The sequence below is a fragment of the Sturnira hondurensis genome, unplaced genomic scaffold, assembly GCF_014824575.4.
Source record: "Sturnira hondurensis isolate 20B ecotype Veracruz unplaced genomic scaffold, ASM1482457v3 Scaffold0014384, whole genome shotgun sequence".
Taxonomy (NCBI): Eukaryota; Metazoa; Chordata; class Mammalia; order Chiroptera; family Phyllostomidae; genus Sturnira; species Sturnira hondurensis.
In genome coordinates this window covers 8507374-8522294 of record NW_028087015.1, presented here as the reverse complement: position 1 = coordinate 8522294, position 14921 = coordinate 8507374, and the positions used below count along the sequence as shown (strand labels likewise).

General features: G+C 46.4%; 1 protein-coding gene across 1 annotated transcript in view; it reads right to left on the bottom strand.

Moving 5' to 3' along the window:
* Nucleotides 1-11097, bottom strand: part of CEP72 (centrosomal protein 72) — a 41410-nt gene extending 30313 nt beyond the window's left edge. Inside the window, exons 1-3 of the mRNA XM_037062931.1 lie at nt 11012-11097; nt 5438-5565; nt 4269-4461 (exon numbers count right to left, since the gene is read on the bottom strand). Coding sequence (XP_036918826.1) covers nt 4269-4461; nt 5438-5565; nt 11012-11093 — 403 coding nt within the window. The 5' untranslated portion in view covers nt 11094-11097. The remainder of the gene's footprint in view (nt 1-4268; nt 4462-5437; nt 5566-11011) is intronic.
* Between the last annotated feature and the right edge of the window lie 3824 nt (nt 11098-14921).

Below are 14921 nucleotides of genomic sequence, written 5' to 3'. Positions count from 1 at the left end.
TGAAGATGAGGTGATTCAAATGCTGAAAAGTTAGTGCTGTGGAACTTGCAACATATTTGAGCCCAGAATTAACATATAAATGGTGGTTAAGTTCCTAACCTGCCCTCCAAAGAGCATTTAACCTGTGGCAAAACCCAAAAGTACAAAATTACCATTAAGAAATGAGTAAATGAGTCACTGTCAAAGCAGAAAAACAAAGAAACTGTGAAAACCATCCTGAAATGCATCTGCAACTGGGGCTACTCCTTGAGACACAACTGCCTTCCTAATCCTGTTCCTGGCCTGTCCTCAGTGACCTCCCCACTCCTCTCCAAACCTTGAGACATGGCCTAGGCCCTCCTGGCCTCCAATCTTCCACGTTCCCCCACACATGGCACCTGCTCTCACGTTCCCCCAAACATGGCACCCTCTCTCACGTTCCCCCAAACATGGCACCTGCTCTCACGTTGCCCCACACATGGCACCTGCTCTCACGTTCCCCCAAACGTGGCACCTGCTCTCACGTTCCCCCACACATGGCACCTGCTCTCACGTTGCCCCACACATGGCACCTGCTCTCACATTCCCCCAAACATGGCACCTGCTCTCACGTTCCCCCACACATGGCACCTGCTCTCACGTTGCCCCACACATGGCACCTGCTCTCACGTTCCCCCACACATGGCACCTGCTCTCACGTTGCCCCACACGTGGCACCTGCTCTCACGTTGCCCCACACATGGCACCTGCTCTCACGTTCCCCCAAACATGGCACCTGCTCTCACGTTCCCCCACACATGGCACCTGCTTTCACGTTCCCCCAAACATGGCACCTGCTCTCACATTCCCCCAAACATGGCACCTGCTCTCACATTCCCCCAAACATGGCACCTGCTCTCACGTTGCCCACACGTGGCACCTGCTCTCACGTTGCCCCACACGTGGCACCTGCTCTCACGTTGCCCCACACGTGGCACCTGCTCTCACATTCCCCCAAACATGGCACCTGCTCTCACGTTGCCCCACACGTGGCACCTGCTCTCACGTTGCCCCACACGTGGCACCTGCTCTCACGTTGCCCCACACGTGGCACCTGCTCTCACGTTGCCCCACACGTGGCACCCTCTCTCACGATGTGGACACTCCTTGTGCTCACAACATACAGCCCTACTCATTGAGTCTTAACTTCACTTTGTTTTTTAAATCCTCACTCAAGGACATTTTTTTCATTGCTTTTTAGAAAGAAGGGAGAGGGAAACAGTGATGTGAGAGAGAAACATCAACTGATTCCCTTCCATACATGCCTGGACCATGAATCAAACCCACGAACTAGATTGTGTGCCCTGACAAGGAATCGAACCTGTGACCTTCAATTACAGGATAGTGTGCCAACCAAGCCACACACAGGCCAGGGCTGAGCCTCAACTCCACTTTTGAGTAAGTTCCAAACCCATTATTCTAAGAATATTTCTCTGGACTATTCCACTATAAATTCAAACTCGATATGGCTAAAACCAAATGCAAAACTCACTCTCCCCAAAACTACACTCTCTTCTTATTACCAAACAAAGTGGGATTTGGCCGCCTGCTGCCATACACAAGTATAACACAATAATTGGTGGGGAAGGAAAAAGGTTTTTATTAACAGGTTGCCTAATTTGGGGGAGCAACAGGCTCTCTTGCTCCAAGCCATTCTCTTCTGCAAAACACAGAAATCCCCTTGTTCCTTAAAAGACTGAAATCCAAACCCATGCCCAGAGATTCCTCCCACCCCCATTCTTATCTGTCCTTTTGGAGTCCAAGGCTGCTACGCCAAGAGATCTGCATCTCCCCAGCCCCAGGCTCTGTCTCTCTCTCTGGAGTGCACACTTGTGGGCTGGCATCTCCACTGCCCCACCATAGCCTCCTTCTTCTTCCTGGGTCAGGGCTCCTGCCAGCTCACTGCAGCTGGGTGTGTGAGGGGCTCCGTCCTGGGGGCCCAGGTGTCCAAGGCTGCTTGCAGTCCTGGGGCTGGAAAACATTCCTGTGCATCCATGCGCTGCTATCAGAGCCAGAGACTGGGAGCGGGGCCAAGTGGTGCGGGCTGCAGTGTCCAGCACGGGACTCAGCATCTGGGAGCTGGCTCCCAACAGTGTGAGGGGAATGTAAAAGCCGGCAAGTCTCTCTGCGCCCTCCATTTAAAACCTTTCCCCCCAAACCCTCCATGCTGTGGGAGTGTCCAAATCCCCAGACAACTCAAGCTAACGTCTACCAGGCACATCAGCCCGCAGAGTGTCTCTGCCCCTCTGCCTGCTGCCATGATCCAGAAGTGGAGAGGAGGGTTTCTAGCCATGTGCAGGGGCACAGTGTCTCTGCCCAGGGCGGGGCATTGCCACGCTCGCCTTCACGATGCATGTGTGTTGGGACCTTTTCAGTCGACACAGGCTCTGTGCAAGCTGTGTCACAAGCCACGTTAGTAATTTGCCCTTCCCTGGGGTGTGGAAGCCTGTCAGGCGGTTTCGGTTGTGATTTCAATCCCCCACCTTCAGCACTCCCGACCCCTCTTGGGCGTCCCTCCCCTCTGCCCAGTAATCCAGCCAGGCCAGATGTCTCTGTTACATCCCAGCTCTGCAGCATTCTTCCAGATCTCACAAGCCCCAGACCCACATGCATTGCCTGCTCTGCACCTGGACCCCACTTCTATTCCATAGGTCGCCCTTGACACCTCACTGCTGTTCTCCACACCCTTCCAGAGCCTTCAGTCATCCTCTTGGACCAAACGACGGAGCACCCGATCTTACTGCACAGTCTGCTAGAGCGAATGGGCCATGAGTTCTGCAATGGCTGTGACTTCCAATCACGTTACTTTTCGTGTCTGGAAATATCTTTCCCACGTGGAAAGACTTGCATAACCATTTTCTGTACAAACACTGTAAGATTGTGAACCTAAAACTCTTATGACAAAAGAAAAGTGATGACTTAAGATAAAAAATTTTCCATAAGGATTGTAATGCTTCTGAAAAGAGCCAAATTCAACTATTTATAAGTTGCTTAGAGTTAAAATTTAGAACAGAAGTACTTATTCCTCCCAAATATCTAAAAGTTAATAGAAAACCCTGACATTTAAGTAGGTTTGACACAACAGTATGCCTCTGGGGTCGGTCATTAAAACCCACAGCCCAGCCCTGCCCCCGGCCCAGGCAGTGGAGCAGGGAACGGAGGGTAAGCTGACACACACGTGCAGCTGAGATGAGCATAAATCCCCTCCCAGCAGTCTGCCTGCGGCTCAGTATTTACCGTGTCGACAGCGGCAGAACAATGCCTTCCCTGACAAATGCTGCCCTGATATGGGCCTCACTTTGGATTTATTAGGTCCGAACCCAGGAGATGGAGATCCCCCAAATATATCTCAGCCTTGCCAAGAAGTGAATGGCCTGCCGACTGAGGACATGCTGTGATCACTGGGGCACATGACGACACCCCTCAATCAGAGTTTCCTGCCCCACAGCACCAGCACTGACCACACCCTTCACATAGAAGGACTAATGGTATGAAGCCCCCAAGTTCTCCCTCCCCCAAGACCTGCATGGCCCATGGTCCTAGGTTTGTGCTCCAGCCCTTCCCCCTTGAAGTGCAATGTGAGGGGGCATTGGAAGTGCCACTGACCACACTGCTCACAGCAAAGACATCTCCTGGTAGGCGGGGGGACAGGTGGGAAGGCACCAATGTGGCTTCCCTGAGTCTGATCCTCCCAACTGGATGTGTCCAGTTGGCACTCTGCAAGCTCTGCCTGTGACCCTATCACAGAGATCCATTTCTTTTAGGGACATGGGTTACTAAGCCCAGGTGGTGGCTGTACCTGCCAACAGAACCACCTCTCTCTTACCCCTGCCACTTGTGGGAGGGTGTGGAACAATGATTTCTAGTCTCTATCTTTTCAGATGGGCGCAAACCCAGTAGTATCCAGCTGTTTAGCTGAACCTGAGATGATGGCCGGGGTCATGCACAGAAGCAGGGCACCAGAAGTTCAGAAACATGCCCCAAAATAGCCAGAAAGTGAAGCCGGAGTGAGACTGAGCAGTCCAGCCCATGCCTGTGCTCTTGGCCTCCCCAACAGTTATGTGTGGCCATGGGTTCCCTGTCACCTTCCCAGGCAGCTCTCTGAGAGGGCCCATCCTGTGACATAAGGACTCATGCGAAAACAGTAGAAAGCAACCTTCCTTTTCAGAAAAATCAGCAGTGCAATCTGTCTGATGCACCAAACACCAGTCAGGGCCCCACGGAGGAGGATGCGCCCACGCTGCGCCTACCGAGCTGCCTGAGCTTCGGGAGCATGTGCACAACGAAGAGGCGGTAATCAGACTCGTTCTTCACCACAGGGTTCAGGCGGAAGTCCACGTCCGTGAGCTCGGTCAAGCAATGGAGCCGCAGCACTTCTGCTAGTGAGGAAATGCAGTTGTAGTAGAGATTGAGACTCTCCAGTGCAGCCAGGTACTGAATACCCTGTTAACAGGACAAAATGCTAAATGAGTCCATGCTTTATAAACACAGAGTAAAACGGGCCACCAGTGCCAACTGACCAACTTCACAGATGCACTAGTAATGATGACACACAGTTTTACAGGCAGAGAACAAAGCTGAAATGTGTTCTTATCTACCAACTTCTGCCCTGCACACAGCGACAGTGTGACTGCTCAGCGAAGTTCACAACAGTTGTGACCACGGAGGACAGCATGCTCTCAGCATGGGCCAAGCTAAGTGATTTACACACCTTCACTCTGCTGTACATGACCCTACAGGGTAAGCCCTATCACTGTTCCCATTTCACAGGTGAGAAAACTCAGGCTCGCAGGGGCTGAGAGATGAGCCAGGACTGGGTGCAGCCTAGATTGAAACTCGCCTCTAACTCCGAGCCGACTCCTAACCCCAAAGTCAAGGGCGCTGAAACTATTATGTTCCTGAGCAGTGATGTCCTGCCTTTCAGGCCAGAACCCTTCTCCATAGAAGCCACTTGCCACCCTCACCTGGCTGACTTCTTACTCGTTCACTAGGACCAAGCCTCTGCTGGGTTAGGCAGACTGCAGCAAACCTGCACTTGTGGCCCAAGGTGACCCAGAGGCACACTACAGAGGTGCAGTGTGGAAAACAGATAAAGAAAAATACAGCTGACAGAGGGCTGGAAGAGTCAGGGGTGTGCACACAGTAATCTTCTGGGCTTAGTTTATTCCTTACAAGATACAGCCTTATCAGAGCACTACGACTTCTGGCTGTGGAAGCAGTTTCGAGGTATACGGTGACTCATAAGCAACCTGGCACACACAGTAAACACAAGAAAACAGCCCTGCACTTAAATCGCCGTCCGTGTGCAGTACCACAGGCAAAGTTACAAAACAGATTTCATTTTTAATTATAAATGTACTTTCCACTACTGCAGGTGATAGCGATAACTTCTCTTTTAAGAAATAAACCTAAAACTTACCTCTAGACTAACCAAGGAGTTACGTGAGAGATCTAAAGATTTTAGACCTGTTAAATTCATCAAAGAATTTCCTAGGTGAGTAATCTTTTCTTGGTAGGTTCCAGGGATAGATAATGATCGAAGTTCAGCTAGGAACAGAAAATTATGAGATATTAACCTTATTTTTAAAGTGAAAATAAATTGTCATAAAAGTGAGATATCATAATCTCAAGAATTGCATTTAAAATTGTAGCTCATGTTCACCTCCAAAACGCCTGGGAACCCAAGCCTGCTCCTTGCCCCCGCTGCCTCTCTGTCCAAATGTCCTGCTGCCTGGGCCCCTGCTTCCACTCCCGTGTTCACCCCACTACCTGTGCGGACTCCACGCAGGGGTCACCACGTAGCTGACCCGGCCACTTCATGCCCATTACACGTGAGAGCAAACTGTGTGCCCCATGTGCTGTGTGCACTGCATGGCATATCCAATAAGCATGCATTAAAGAAACATCACCACAAAAATAGGTTTCTGTAGTCAAAAAGACAATTGGGTCTAAATGCACCAATAGTCTCCCAGTGATACTTATGGTTTAAAACACGTTTTCATTAAAGGAACTGGTTTGCAGGTTTTCAGTCCTAGACAAGACAGTGTAGACACATTTCACACAAATTCTCCCAATTTGTCATCCTAAAAACCCGGGACAACCACACCCAAACACCAGACAACTTTGAAGGGTGGGGAATAGAAGGCCAGCGACCTAGGGACCTCAAAAAATAGTCAAAAGATCATACACCATGATGGGGTACACTGGGTAGCGTTTATTGGTAAGATGCAAGGTTGATATAAATCCGCAAGTTGACTAATATGATAAACCACATAAACAAAATGAGGATAAAAATCATATGATCATATCAATAGATGCAGAAAAAGCATTTGACAAAATCCAGCACTATGTATGACAAAAATCTCAGCAAAGTAAGAATAGAGAGAACATACCTCAAAATAATAAAACCCATATATGGCAAATCTACAGCTAACAAAATACTGTCTGGGGAAAAAACTAAGTGTTTCCCTTAGGATAGAGACAAGACAGGGATGCCCACTTTCACCACTCTTATTCAGCATAGTACTGCATGGAAGTCCCAGCCACAGCAATCAGAGAAGAAATAAAAGGCATTCAAACTGGAAAGGAAGAAGCAAAACTGTCATTATTTGCAGATAACATAATATTGTATACCAAGAACTCTAAAGATTCCACACATACAAAAACTACTAGAACTGATAAATGAATTCAGTAAAGTAGCAGGATAAAAAATAAATACTCAGAAATCTGTTACATTTTTTTACCCTCACCTAAGGATATGTTTATTGATTTTAGAAAGAGAGGGAGAGGGGAGGGGAGAGAGAGAAAAAGAGAAACAGTGATGTGAGGGAAAGACATCCATCAGTTACCTCCCATACAGCTAAGTATATACCCTGATGGGGATGAAACCCGCAACCGTTTGGTGTATGGGATGACACTCCAACCAACTGATCAACCTGGTCAGGACAATTGCATTTTTATACACCAATAATTCACTATCAGAAATGGAAACTAAAAAAAGCAATCACAATTACAAATGCATCAAAAACCAAAAAGTTGGAAGTATTATGCTACCTGGTATCAAACTATAGTATAAGGACATAGTAATCAAAACAGCATGGCGCTGGCATAACAAGCACATAGATTAATGGAACTGAAAAGAGAGCCCAGAAATAAACTCCTACCTATACGGTCAATTATTTTTTTGATTTTTTTATATATGGTCAATTATCATTTGACAAGGTAGACAAGAACATACAATGGTAGAACATACAATGTCTACAAGGTAGACAAGAACATACAAGAACATACAAGTCTGTTCAGTAAGTGGTGTTGAGAAAATTGGACAGATACAGGCAAAAAAATGAAACTAGACCACCTTCTTATACCATTTACAAGAATAAACTCAAAATGGATTAAAGACTCAAGGTAAGGCTCAACACCATAAAATTCTTAGAGTAAAATATAGGTGGTAAAATCTGGTATCTCTCTTCACGGTGCATTTTCTGCTGTATCCTCTTGGGCAAGAAATCAAAAGAAAAAATTGACAAATGGAACTACATCAAATTAAAATATTTTTACAAAGCAAAAGAAACCATCAATGAAGTGAAAAGACAACCTACTAAATGGGAGAACATACTCACCAATGATATATCCAATACGGGATTAATATCCAAAATTTATAAAGCTCTCATACAACTCAACGCAAAAAAAACACCCAAAAAGCCAAAACAATCCAATTTAAACAATGGGCAGAGGACCTGAGTAGACACTTCTCCAAAGAAGACATACAAATAGCCAACAGACATATGAAAAGATGCTCAACATCACTAATCATCAGAGAAATGCAAATTAAAGCCACAGTGAGATACCATCTCAAACCTGTCAGACTAGCTTTCATCAAAAATCAACAAACAAGTGCTGGTGAGGATGTGGATGAAAGGGAGCCCTTATGCACTGTTGGTGGAACACAGACTGGTGCAGCCACTGTAGAAAAGAGTACAGAAGATCCTCAAAGAATGAAACATAGAACTACCTTATGACCCAGTGATTCCACTCTGGGTATGTATCCAAAGAAACCCAAAACCCTGATTCGAAAGAATATATGCACCCCTATGGTCATTGCTGCGTTATTTACAATAGCCAAAACATGGAAGCAACCCAGGTGCCCATCAATAGACGAGTATTTAAAAAGCTGTGACACGCGCAAAGGTTGGCAAAAGTAGGTTTACAGTTGTAACATTCTCTTGAGTTAATAAAGCTATTGTAATAACCATAACCTGCAGGTGTCTTCCCATGTGAACTGTAAACCTACTTCTGCCCACCCCATATACATAGTAGAATATTACCCAGCCATAAAAAAGAATGAAATCTTAACATCTGTGACAGCGTGGATGGACCCAAAGATTATTATGCTAAGTGAAATAAGTCAGTCAAAGAAAGACAAACAAATACCACATGATTTCACTTGCATGTGGAAACTAAGGAACAAAATAAACAAACAAAATTGAAAGACTCATAGATACAGAGAACAGATTAACATTTGCCGGAGGGGAGGGATTTGAGGGACTGGGTATAAAAAGGTGAAGGGAATAAGTACAAATTGGCAGTTCCAAAACAGTCACAGGATATACAGTACAACATAGGCAATATAGTCAATAATAGCGTAATAACTAGGTATGGTGCCAGGTGGGTACTGGAAATATCCAGGGGAGCACTTTGTAGAGTATAAGATTATCTAACCACTGTGCTGTACACATAAAACTGATACAAAATAATACTGAATGTCAACTGTAATAAGAGAAAGAAAGAAAGAAAGAAAAGAAAAGCGTCAAGCAATGAACGCTCTGGGTTGATTTGGGTGTGTTTTTTTTTGGTCTCCTATACATCCCAATCTGAGTGCCAAAGAAGCTGTCAACTTAGAAGTGGCAGTGGAAACTGACCAAAAAATGCAACATCAGCCCCACTCCAGCCCAACACCAAGGAGGAAAAAATGCACCTGGTATACCTGGACTTGCACAGTGGCCCATACAGGAATCGTGAGAGTGGGCCGTGACTACTGTCCGGGCCTGGCTCTAATGAGGTGGCCTGCAGGCATCTGCAGAGGCCACGTGTGTGACAGGAACCTGCCTGGCTACCACCTCAGCAGCAGGGCAGTACCCAGTCGGTGCCAGTAATGACTAAGAGTTTAAACAGAAGGCAGTCTCACCACTTAACATCTGAAATGTTCATGACCCAACAAAAAATTACCAAGAACTAGTAACATCTCAATTTGAATGAGAGAAAACAATCAATACACAAGAACACTGAGATGACAGAAGTCAGAGTTATCTAACAAAAATTTTAAGACAACCATTATAAAAATAATTCGGTGAGCAATTGCAAATACCCCTAGAACAAATGAAAATATAAGAACCTGTGGCAAAGAAACACTATAAAAAAGAAATGAGAAATCTCAGAAATGAAAAATAGCTGAAACAAACAGAAATCACAGGAGTGGGTCAATAACAGAATAGAGATGACAGAGGAAAAAATTCAAAACGTAAATGCAAAGACAGACTGGCCAAAATTATTCTATCTAAGCAACAGAGAGAACATAGGCTTAACAGGCATTACCCATAGAGGAAAAATAACTCACATGGCAGAGAATTACTCTTCAGAAACCACAAAGGCCTGAAGAAGTGATATCATCACATTTTTCAAATGATAAAAGAAAAGCATTTTCAACCCAGAAATCTATGGCTAACAAAAACAGCCTCCAGGACTTCTGACAAAATATTCTCATATGCAGAATGGCTAAGGGAATGTGTCACCAAGACACCTACCCTAAGATAACTGCTCAAGAAAAAGTTCTTTGAACATAAAGATACAAGAGTGAAGAAAAAAATGAGAATAGGATAAACATGAGGTTAAATATGTTTCCTTCTGAATTAGTTAAAATGTTAGATGACTGTACTATCATTAATGTAGTTCTCAAAGTATATTTGAGTATATCCTGGGTACAGGAAATATTTAAAACAACTAAAATACAAAGGGGGGATGATAATGAAACCTAAGTGGCGATGAGGTTTCTCCATTTCACCTGAGCTGGTAAAATGTCCACATAAGTAGACTGTCATTTGTAATGCAACCACTAAAAAAGCTATACAAAGAGATATGCTCAAAAATATAAAAAATAAATCAAAAAGGAAAACTAAAAATATTCAAATGAATATTTGACAAGTGTCAAATATTTGACAAATATTTGACAATATTTGACACTTCACAAGAAGACAGGAAAAGGAAAACCAAACCAAAAACAAGGAGAACAAACAGAAAAAAATAACAAAATGACATACTTAAGCCCTACTATGTTGATAATTACATTAAGTGTAAATGGTCTAAATACACCACAAAAGACAGAGATTGATAATGTATTCAAATGAACGGAATACACACTGTCTAAAAAAAAAACTAATTTCAAATATAGTGACATAGGCAGGTTAAAAGATTAAAAGTAAATACATGGGGAAAGATATGCCCTGCAAACCTATCAAAGTAAAGCTGGAGTGGCTACACTAATAATATAACATAGATCTCTCAACAAAGAAAGTTATCAGGGTCAAGAGGAACACTACACATGATGCAAGAGTCACTCCAACAAGAAGACACAAAAATCCTAAATAGTATGTGACAAATAGTACAGCCTTAAAATACGTGGAGGGAGAAACATAATGTTCACAATTGTACTGCAATAGTTAGGTCCCCCACCTCATCCCCTCCCCCCTCCTACCCCCACGTCCCATGTCTTCCCCGAAAGGACGCCCTACCCAGCCCTCCACCCTGCACCCTCTCCTTTCCACCGCCCCCCTCCCCCACCCCCACTCCGGGTGCTCCCGCCCCGTCACTTCCCCGGCCTGTGAGCGTTCGGACCGGGATCCGTTCGGCCCATGTGCCGGCGCTTCTGGTCTGACCCCCTGGCGGGAAACTCGCACCCGCACCCAGGGTCTCCCGCCGCCTGCCGGCCGCCACGCACCTAAGTCGTGGTGAGGCGCCAGGCCGCTCTTCTCCCGGATCTTGTCCTCACACAGCACCAGCAACTGGCCCACTGGCGCCATGCTTTCAAACGGCAAGCTTCTAGCCCGCGCCTGCGCAGATTGGTAGTGGGGTGGCCGCACCTTGTAGGACTTAGGGAGGGGTCATGGTCAGGATGGGGGGGGGGCGGGCGGGGACTCCAAGTGGGCGGAGCCAGGAGCTGGGACCCGGCTGAAACAGCGGGGTGAGGACCCAAGGCAGTGAGGAAAATGACCAGGTCTGTCGGAGCGGGTAACCTGGGTGGTCCGGACCTCCGGCCGCAGGGTTGGGTTGAGTTGCCCCAGGACCTAGGGCGCTGGGCGACCCGGGCCTGCGCTTCCTACGCTGTCCCTGAGATGCCCTCGCTTCGTGGGGTCGGCGCCTTCCCCGGTAAAGATGCTTGCCTGGCTCACCTGGTGACCGGCTCCATGTGGAGACCAGTCCCACCTAGTGACCCGCCCCAAGGTGAGGACCCGGTTGCCCCCCAGCATTGTCCACGTCCTGGGCTATATTCCTGCACGTGGTGTCACAGTTTTCTCCAGCCATAGTCGGTAGCGGCACGTCCTCATCCGTCCCCATTCTCAACTTCCCGGCAATCTCTGGTGTCCGATCCTGCTGGTCAACTGCTGACCAGAAGGTTCGTTGCGTGTGTGTTCCTCTGGGTCCTTCGTGGGGAGTCATGAGGAGTCCTTAAGATCTACAGGACTGAGGGAACACCCCATTCCGGGTCTGAGTCTGCCACACCTAGCTGGTGCCCTGGGTGCCCCTCCGACCCTCTCCTGATGTGTGTGGGCACCCTGCTACCCCTTAACCCCAGATTTAACCAGCTGGTTAGTATCCTCCCCTGGCATGTCACAGCCCTGGTGGTGGAGGTACAAGTTGTGTTATGCAGTGTACCCCATCTCTGAGCTTCAAACCTGGCACACAGGCCTCCTCCTTAGGCACCTGTGCAGTCATTTATTGAGACCGTAGAACACTCAGGAATACTGGGTGAAGATTGTCCTGTAACACAATCTGTCCTGAGACTGTTCCTCAGTCCCCTTCGAACAAAACTGGAGGGTGTCCAGCACATCCCCAGCCAGCTTGTGGGTCACCACACCAGGTTTCTGCTGAGTGGAACTTTGTGCAGCCAGGAGACTTAGAAATAGTGAGCAAATATCCTTGCTTTTCAGAAGCAAACAAAGGCAGACAAAAGGCTTCTGTCGGTCATAACCCAAGACAAGTAGCTTGTCAGACACAACCCACACTACAAACACCAGCTGCTTCCTCCTGCCTGCGGTCACCTCGGGTCAGGTGGCTGGTCTTTGAGGCTGCTGTGGAGAACAGACCCTGCACGTGTCCTGTGGGACAGCACCACACAGGGTTTCTCATGTCACAGAGGTGCCAAAAAAACTTTGAAAATCATGTTTTCTGTTACTGAAGTATTGCATATTCATTGTAGAAGAGGTAAAAAAATGAGAAGAAAACAAAGGTTAAATATTTTACCACACAGAGATAACCAGTGTTAACATTTCCATGTGTGTCCTTCAGGGATGCCTTCCAAGCCAATGTGTATTTAACAGTGGCGAGATTATGCTGAGCATTCTCATGCATACACATTAGGTTCGCTAAAAAGTCCTTTTGTTTTTTCTGTACAATGCTCTAGTAGCGCTTAGCTGTCTTTAAGTTCATTTGAAACAGTTTTGTTAGACTGTATTATGACAGCTGTCATATCAGCATGCATTTAAAAAGAACATCAAAATTAGTGAATTTCTGTGTAGCCATTTTAATATTGAAGATGGAAGAAAATATACATTTTGGCATATTATGCTTTATTATTTCAAGAAAGTTAAAAACACAATTGAAAGTCAAAAAAAGATTTGTGTAGGGTTTGGAGAAGGTGCTATGACTGATTGAACGTGTCAAAAGTGGTTTGCAAAGTTTTGTGCTAGAGATTTCTCACTGGGCGATGCTCCATGGTTGGGTGGACCAGTTGGAGTTGACAGTGATCATATTGAGACATTAATTAACAACAATCAACACTATACTGCACAAGAGATAGCCGACATACTCAAAATATCCAAATCAATAAAGCTATCAGTGAAAATGAAAACCTTATCTCTTATTTTACAGAAAAAAACTAAACAAACTTTTTGACAATTTTTTTCTTTTTATGAACACTGTTACTAAATACTCTACAACATGATCATTAAACATCATTTTTAATGGTCACATTAGATTGTGAACTAAACCCATATTTTTTAACTGTTTCCTTTTTTCTGTGGAGACAGAACTAGTGGGACATTGTTTTGAAGTTCCTTTTGAGATGCCCTGGAGTGCGCCCAGAGTTGTAAAACGGGTTGGTTTCCCACCTTTCCCAAGGCTCCCGAGCTTATTTCAGGTCCTCAGAGCCAGAGTGGCTGAGGGGAACTTACACACCCCTGGAACATGTTTTAGCTACTCTGAATTGTCATCTCTGTGTCATGAGAAAGCCAGCACTGTTATTTTACCAGTGAGGAAACCACACAGTGGCCAACTGGGTGCGATCTGACTGAAAATCAAGGTAATGTTAGGGCACAGCCTCACCTGTGCTTCTGCACCAGGCCCACACAAGGCAGGGAGCTCCCGTGATCCTGAGTATGAACCACACTCCTCCATCTTTCGTGTCCAATGACAACTCACATGTGCACACATTCATGCAGTGACACCAATGCACGCTTTCAGGCAGGCTCTCAGCTATCCACCAATGCACACATACACACTTACACAAACTTCCAGGACAGCACACCACCAGTGCTGCAACTCTGTGGGTCTTTCCCAGCTGAATGGCTGGCACTGCCCTTGGTCACCTGTGGGGCACCATTGAACTGAAGTGCTCTGGGGTCTCACCCCCACCCTGGACGAAGTGGACACTGTGCTGATGCACCCTAAAGACTTATCCATGGGCCTGTAGCTGATGCTACTCCTGAGTCTCTAGGAGCCGAGGTGGGAGGCAGGAGAGGCCATCAGCCCAGGGAGCTGGCCCTCCCCACCCTCCCTTCCCCCCACCAGCGATTTCTCATGGGGAGCATCTGACCAAGGACAGCTTTGCAGTGGATATACTTCCTTCTTGTGTTCATTTCATTCTTAAATATTGAACCAAAGAGCCCTTTCTTTCCCTGTATTTCATTTATTTATTTATTTATTTATTTATTTATTTATTTATTTTTCCTTCCCTGTATTTCTAACACTAAAGATCAGTATTAATATTTGTGGCCTGTCAGTTTCATTTCTTTCAACTAACTTCTCTCCAAAGTGTGGAATGAGATGGGGAGAAAGGCCCTTTCTGAGGCTGCTTTTAGGCAAACACTCTCACGGGTGGGCTAGGGGCTCACAATAACATCTCAATATGTAACCAGTAATTTTAACACGGAACTCCAGTCCTGCTTCTTCTGTCTTGACAAGACAGGGTGTTGTGTGAGCTCTGTTGGCTCACGGGGCGGCTGCTGTGGCCAGGAGGGAGGCCAGGTCTGGAGGCTGCCATGTCCTTGTTTTACGTGGAAGCTCTTCTGCGCATGATTCATGCCTCATCTTGGGATGGCCAGAATTAGTGGTGTAAGGCCTCCACCTGCAGGCCCCACAGCTCTAGTGGCTTCCCCTCAGAGCTGGGGGCCCTGGCCCCTGGGGTTTCAGTAGTGCCCTGAGAGAGGGGGCACACACTCAGGCTGCAGATGGACCCTCATGGACCATCCATACAGTGGACATCAGGACACAGCAGCATCTGTGTGAAAGGGGATCAGAGCAGGAAGCATTAGGGGGGCTACCCTGTGGAGTGTGAGATGGGGAGGTTTCACCTGAGAGTGTAAAGGTTTTCTCTAGCTGAGGTATCAGTTAAGATGCAAGTAAAACCCAGC